The sequence below is a fragment of the Xylaria bambusicola genome (genome assembly GCF_022495145.1).
Source record: "Xylaria bambusicola strain CBS 139988 unplaced genomic scaffold F5B22scaffold_12, whole genome shotgun sequence".
Taxonomy (NCBI): domain Eukaryota; kingdom Fungi; phylum Ascomycota; class Sordariomycetes; order Xylariales; family Xylariaceae; genus Xylaria; species Xylaria bambusicola.
The window spans coordinates 451,103-458,659 of NW_025953565.1; the positions used below are offsets into that span (position 1 = coordinate 451,103).

A 7,557-nucleotide genomic window follows, 5' to 3' on the forward strand; every position below is an offset into this window, starting at 1 on the left:
TCGTATAACATTTACCCTTCGAACGAAAGGTTTTAAACCAACAAGCAAAATACCACCTTTAAAAGCCCAATTAACTCCGGACGAAAAATAATTAATCGTACAATATATCTTTAATCTTATAGCAAAATTATTTCCGCCTTTATATAGTTATATAAAAGATATAGCTAATTAATTAATAGCATTATAGGGTTAAAAGCTAGTTGGAAAAAATTAAATGTTAAACTTTATATAATAAACTTTAAATATTTAAATATATTTTAATTAAAGAATTAATTATTAATAAGTATTAAATAAAAATCCAATTAAATATTATATTTAATTTATCCTTATATAAAAAATAATAAATAAAAATAATATTTAAAAAAAAATATTTATAACTTTAATAAAATTAGGTTTATAATAAATAAAATTATATTTAAAATAGTTATAACTTTAACTAAATATAAATAAAAACTATAAGCTATTTAACCAAGCAATTTAAAATAGTTTATAATTATTTAAGCAATTTTATCGTATGGTTAAATTATCCTACTATATATTATCTTAATAGGAAAAAACTACTTTATACCTTAATATAAAAATAACAATATATTAAATAATTAAAAGATTATAATTATAAAAAATAGTTAAATAATAAATAAATAAGTTATAAATTAAATTAAACATTTTAATAAATATATAAAGCTTTATATAAAAGGATATTATTACTTTTTTTTTTTAATAGTTATAAAAGCTACTATTTATATAAATTTAAATTATATTATAAAGAAAATAATATTATTACCCTTTATATACCTTCCTATTCCTTTTATTACCTTTAACTACTTAATGTTAAAGTATTTAGCCCTTTAAAACAATTATATAGAAAATAAATTAAAGGCTTTATATAGGTATATATTACCTATATTTAAAAGGAAGATTTTATAACCGTATTTTTCTATACGTTTAATAAAGCAATTATTCTAAATAATATATAAAAGGGATTTAAAGGAATAGGTTTAATGCTATACAATTTAAATTATATTATTAACTAGTTAAATTATTCAATTATACCTTAAATTAACCCTTTATTCCCGGTACTATTTAATCCTTATATAATTATAACTTTAAATAACCTAACTAAAGCTAATTCCTTTTTTAAATATATTAAATAAAAAATTATATAATATTAAAATAGCTTTCCTATATTTATTATTAAAGGGTTAAGTTAAATTATATATAATATAACTAATATTATATATTATTTTATATTATTAAAAGGGAAGGTTAAAAGCTTTTATAAAATAAATTATAAGTTTAATAAACGTTACTATATAAAAAGAATTAAATTATAAAATAGAAGATCTTTTATTGTTAAAGATATTAAGGATTAAATAAAGGTATAGGGTATTCTTAAGGTAGAAAATTGCATTATATATTAAGGTAGTTGTTATATAAGGAGGAAGGAAACTTATACCTAGCTATAATATACAAATTTGCAAAAATATTATAAAAATGTTTAGCGATTTAGATTTAGATTAGTTTAAATCAATCGTATAAATAATTATTAAGATATTTTCAAATACGTATATAAAGGTTAAAAATGTAGCTAGGTTAATTAGGTGGCCAGGTCAAGTGGGAGATGCGTTAAGGTTTATAAAATAAAAGCTAAATTTTATTTAAAAAGTAGGTTTAAAAAAACTTATTATTAATATATAATTTATAACTATTATATATTAATATATATTATATATTATTATAATAGCTTTAAATATAAAGTATAAAAAGGTTTTATAATTACTTTAATATTATAAAATTATTAATCCACCTATTAGGTAAATATTTAAAGTGTTAATTTTTAAATAAGCTTTAATTTTAATTTAAAAACTATTAACTTTATATTTATATACCCTTTTAAATTATTAATAATAGTAAAGTATTATTAATAATATTAATAGTTTTAAAAATAATAATCCATTTATCTTTTTTAATAGCTTTTTAAAAAGTTTAATATAAAATAAAATTAATAATTATTTAATAATTATTATTAATATTTTAACTTATACCTATTTTATTAATATTATAAAAGTAATTAAAAGGAATATTTATAATTTTTAAAGCTTTAAAGCAATTAAAAAAAAGGTTAATATTAACTATTATTATATTATTAACGCATCTCCCACTTGACCTGGCCACCCAATTGACCTGGCCACCCCAATAACCTATATAAAATCCTATTATTTCAATCTTCAATAACTTTACGAATGCGGATCGTACGGTTTAATGATTAGTACCGTTAAATCCGTTAGTTCAAGGGGAATCTAAAGGTATTTTTTACTATTTTTTACAAAATTTATTAAGCGAGATATTAAGCAATACGCTAAAAGGGCGCTAGGCAAGGATTATTTTAGCGCTTACTTTAGCGTATTGCGTAATAACTCCACGAATATAAGTTGTATAAACTAATGAAGGGTATCGTTAAATAGCTCTTTTTATTACGAATCTAATGGTATATTTTATTATTTTATACGACCAGTGCTTGTAAAGTTATTGAATTATCACGTGATTAGCGCACCGACGTTTTTTGTATGGGCTGGGGGGGTGGCCAGCTCAATTGGGTGGCCAGGTCAAGTGGGAGATGCGTTAATATATATATAATTAATAAATTATAATTTAATTAATTTAACTTTATTGTTTTAAATTAAAAAATATATATATTACTTTTTTTAAAGCTTTTATTATTGCTTAAAATGGTTAATATATATTTAATTATAAATTTAAATTTAAAAAATAAAGGTATAAAGCTTAACTTAACCTACCTTATTATCCAATTTATTAATTAATATTTATAATAGGTTAATAAGGCTTAAAGGTTAACGTAGGTTTATTTTTTAATAAAAATACTTTAAAGCTAATAATATAGGTACAATCTATTAATGCTTTAAATATATATTGCTGCTTAAATTAGGATTTTAAGTTAAACTGTATAAATAGTAACTATAGTATAATAATTTTTAAAATTAAAAAATATAGCAATAAAGAAAAGTTAATTTTAAATAAAATAAAGGTAAAAAGTTATTATAAGACTTAAACGCAATTATATTATTAAGTAATATTTAATTAAATAGTTGGGAGTTAAAGCGCGTTTTAGGGTGCTTAGGGCCCTGGTCGTGACGGGGGTGGTCGTGAGGCAGGGTTTTTGCTTAACTACTAATCACGGCTTCTGGAAGTATTGACTGGGCTACCCCCTAGAACTAACAACGGTTCTCATATGTATCAAACACTCTTGCACGCCCATATATGCGAGTCATCTACGGACTTTGGCCGTAAAACCAATGGAAAGAAGACAGATCGTATTGGAGGTGAAAATATCCAGTCCTCATCTTATATGAAATGCGTTGACAAACCTTAGAAACTAGGAAGCGTTCCAAAAGGGAGCAGCCACGGTACCTTCTAAAGAAATCAGTAGCAGCAAGTGAAGGAAAAACCTGGGATATATAACCTTAAATGTGTGACTAGAAATTATGATTGGGCTTCTTGAGTTTAAGTAGTCATCTACGTAGGGATGGCATAAAGCCGTCTACTTCTTGGGACGAGTTGCGCAGAAGCTACCTACTTCCCTAAGTATGTATACTACTACTCAATCTTTTGCATATCTAGGCTAGGCAAGCAAAGTAGATGAAATAGATGACTTGATTGCCCCTTGGTAATTTCTGATTGTATTCGGTTTAAAAGCCTCTACTAAATCAGCACCAGTTCATTGGCAAAAGTGGGCAAAACATGCTTTAAAATATTTTTAATCAAATTGCTTAGGATCATAATAATTTAGACAATAAACTGGACCCTCTTATTCGCATTGGGTTATTTTGTATTAAAAAATAAGACTTGAAATATATTCGTGTAAGCCTCCCTGAGAGAGGAAGAGAGGACAAGAGAGAACAAGAACCAAAAGTTTCTATGCGGTACTAAGCTAATATTGAAGACCCTCGAGTCAAGTTTGTAAGTGATGGGATGGGCAAAGCGATTGGATTGATGTTGTAGAGTAGAAGGATCTGGGTAATGAATAGAAATCCACTGCGAGGGGCATATGACAACGCCCAGCGTACCTGCTACCTGCTGAAATAATACAATGGTGCCAAAGTGCAGTAGCCAGCAGCTGCTTTCCCTTCCAAGGTTGTTGCGAGTGCCACCACAAAGGGGGTTGTTGTCACTAATGTTATAAAGTGCAATGACTAGATAACTAAGCAATAACAAAGACATAATCGAATTCTAGCTTGAGTATTAATCATAGTTTAAGGCAAATGTAATTGTTATATAACAGGTAGATATAATAAAATATGGGAAGTCCTGAACTAACATTCGGAGGCTTTCGGATTTTACCAAATACGGTTGGGATATATGGCGGAAATGAAGCTCCAGGCCTGAACTGAATGTTGCCATAATCTGCTTATCAAAACTTGCCAAGAAATATATTCCCTTCTCTAATGTGAATATAAATCAGTGTTCTCAAGTAGTAAAAAATGACGCGAATAGAGACAAGTTAGTCTCATCTACCTAGTTCAATACGGAGGTGAACGCTGAATCTGCAGTGACATCTTCTGTCTATAACAGGGAGGTGCAGCGCTACGTCAAGCAGGCACTTGAAAACCGAGCCCACCTGGGCTGGCGACTTGGTATCGCTCATCTACATGGGTAATTTACAAGTGCCTCAAGTGTTTCGGATGTTGTTGATCAGAGAACCACCAAGCCAAGTCCACCCATCCCAATTGCTACCGTTCCATGACTGATGAAAAAAGCCATTGTCGATGCCAACCGCAAACAAGTCGAGGTGGTTTGCTCCCGCCGCACTAGCCGCGACGGCGCTGAAAAACCTAGTATCTCCCAACCTCACCCATTCTTCCCAGCTGTTTCCATTCCATCGTCGTTGAAAAGCAGTATTCTCAGTACCCAGAGCAAAGACATCCAGCCGATTTGGCGCCCGCGATACGCAGCTGATGTCACTTATGATCGTGCCACCTAGAGACTCCCATCCGCTCCAGCTCACTCCATCCCACCAATTATGTAACAGCTCATTAGAGGGCCCTTTTGAGAACAGATCAAGTCGATCCAAGCCCCAACTAACGGCACATATAGGCCCTGTCAAGCTGCCGCCAAGACTGGTCCATGGACTCCAGGTACTACCATCCCATGACCTGTGGAGGCAGGTGTTGTCGATGCCGAGGGCGAAGAAATCGAGCAGATTCGCACCCCGACTGACCGCTTCAATGCCGCTATTCAGCCACCCGCCCAGATGAGGGTCGCCACCAAGGCTTGACCATTGATACCACCCGCTTGCGTCCCGCGTATTGTGCCAGCCGGCCATGTCCGGTCCTCGACCGAACAGATCGATGCGACCAGGACCCCAAGACACGGCCTTGATCGAGCTCGTAAACTGCCCGCCTAAGTTCTCCCAGCTACTCCAGCTGCTGCCGTCCCATGTAGTATGGTAGCAGGAGTTTTCACGGTCAAGAGCGAACAGGTCGATGTGGTTTGGACCCCAGCTCACTGCTTCGGGGGCACTAGCCCATCCGCTGCCTGGGAGTATCTGGTAGTCGAAGCCGGTTCCGTTCCACCAGATGTGGTAGAATTGACTGTTGGCGTGTAGGCTGAATGAGTGGACTTGAGTAGGACTCCATGAGAACGTCGATAGTTGTTTGGATATGGAGCCGGCTAGTGTGGCTGTTAGATCGTGACATGCCGTTAGTGTGAGGTTATCTGCGAGGTATACGGGATCAAGGCTAACTTACAACCCAAGAAAGTCCCCCATAGGAGAACCAAAGATAAACCTTTAATATGCATGTCGGGGCCTGTGGATTTTTGTTCGGGAGGAGGTAAGCTAGATTCGATAGGGCAGAAGAGGTCGGATGAGCAACATCGTCAAGGCAAGTCGTTCGGTCGTGGAGAATGGGTCTTATATACACCATTTAGGATGCAGAGAAAAGAAGTTCAAAATTCCTATTAGCGCAATTCAGATCATCTATCAACTAAGGTGACGACATCCCCAGCGTCTGATGCTGTCCAATTTTTGCCCCGTGCAGCCTGGGAGGACTAGAGCAGAGCCGCACGAAGTCCTAGATTGCATGCAGTCTTGCGACGAGGTATGACTCAAGCACGCATCAACCACATCCCATTCTGGAACCTCAGCTTGGACAGATTGCGCCTCTTTCTGCTCATTGAAGCAATTCGGATGGCACTCTCGAAGTCGTCGATAAATCTGATGAATGACATAAGACTATCTCCACAAGCCACTGTAACCCTCATCTGACAGTCTGGCCTATGTGAAGCGGTGCTGAGCTGCTGCTTTCAACTGTGAACTAACTCTCGAATATTGAATTTGGTATAATCGACTCCTGGTATTATTTGGTTTTCTTCAAATAACTTCTCTTGAAAGAAGCACCCCTCTGGCGTCTTCGTGTGGCGTGTGCTATTGACACATGGATTTAAGAGGAGACCGACAGAGTCTCATATGTCAATAGGAGCTAACCCTCCATTCTGTTGAGCCGCTCAAACGCAACGGCCGTGAAGGGGTAAGGGGATGTAACTACTAGTCTGACATGCAGCAATATATTGCTGCCCTGATGCAGTGGTGCCTCGGTTCTGCGGAGCAGTTCCCTGTAGTCATGCTTGCAGATGCTCCCTAGGTGCCTAATCAATGGATTGTTCACGTTAATGTCAGCCGCTTCACAGTTTGCACGTATATATGTCATGATCGAATTGGAATTGAAGCAAGCCGGGGTATCACGCTACTTTCTTTCTACTCTTTGTATGTTTGATTATCAAGTACTCGATCCGCGCATCTCACAGCTTCTGGCCCATAGCCGAGAACAGTATGGCGGAGAATGCGAGATTTCCCACGCAATAAAATACGTAATAGATACTCTATGATAGCTTCTGAATGCACGAAATATTTTCTACTGACAAAATAAGGGCGCGACACCTTTGGGTGTCTATACCTCCTCTGGGGTCTTCAGTCTTAGCTTAGGATCTCTCATTTTTTATTCGGACTACTCACAGGTAATTGATTTGTTAGTTAGGTCATGTTTATTTGTTAACTATAATGTCATTATCCCCTTATTACCCACACCGGTACGTAGTTCGGGTCGTCCCAGTCCGCACTTTTAATCGTACTGGTGCGTAACTCCATTCTATACTCGTCTACGGAATATACTTTATTTAATCCTACTGTTATACATATGCCAGTCGGAGGGTGTAATCAGTCTTTTCATCTAGCTTCTTCTCGGTCTTCCGAGCATTATTTAATGCACGAGCACATGACGGGATCTAAGTCGCCTCAAGCAAGAAGTTTAGACCTCTCGCATCTTCCTACAGCCGTCATCTAGCACCCTCGTCCTCTAACTAAGAGAAATAGAATATTAATGCAAATCATCTAACATGGTTATGAAATTGGCTAGAGCGAATGTTTTGATCACACATCTCGTTGAGCAGCTTTCCAATTTGCTATGCTTCTAGGGGGGGGGGGGGGGGGGGGGGGGGGGGGGGGGGGGGGGGGGGGGGGGGGGGGGGGGGGGCGGGGGCGGG

The 7,557-nt window shown here is 35.2% G+C and overlaps 1 protein-coding gene across 1 annotated transcript; it reads right to left on the minus strand.

Annotated features, from left to right (window-relative positions):
* Positions 1-4,453: 4,453 nt before the first annotated feature.
* On the minus strand, positions 4,454-6,531 carry F5B22DRAFT_599400 (putative sialidase). The gene is made up of 2 exons (XM_047974459.1): positions 5,766-6,531; positions 4,454-5,697 (listed from the first exon to the last, which is right to left on the minus strand). The coding sequence occupies exons 1-2, from the start codon at positions 5,815-5,817 to the stop codon at positions 4,688-4,690; spliced, it is 1,062 nt and encodes a 353-aa protein (XP_047832600.1). The 5' UTR covers positions 5,818-6,531; the 3' UTR covers positions 4,454-4,687.
* Between the last annotated feature and the right edge of the window lie 1,026 nt (positions 6,532-7,557).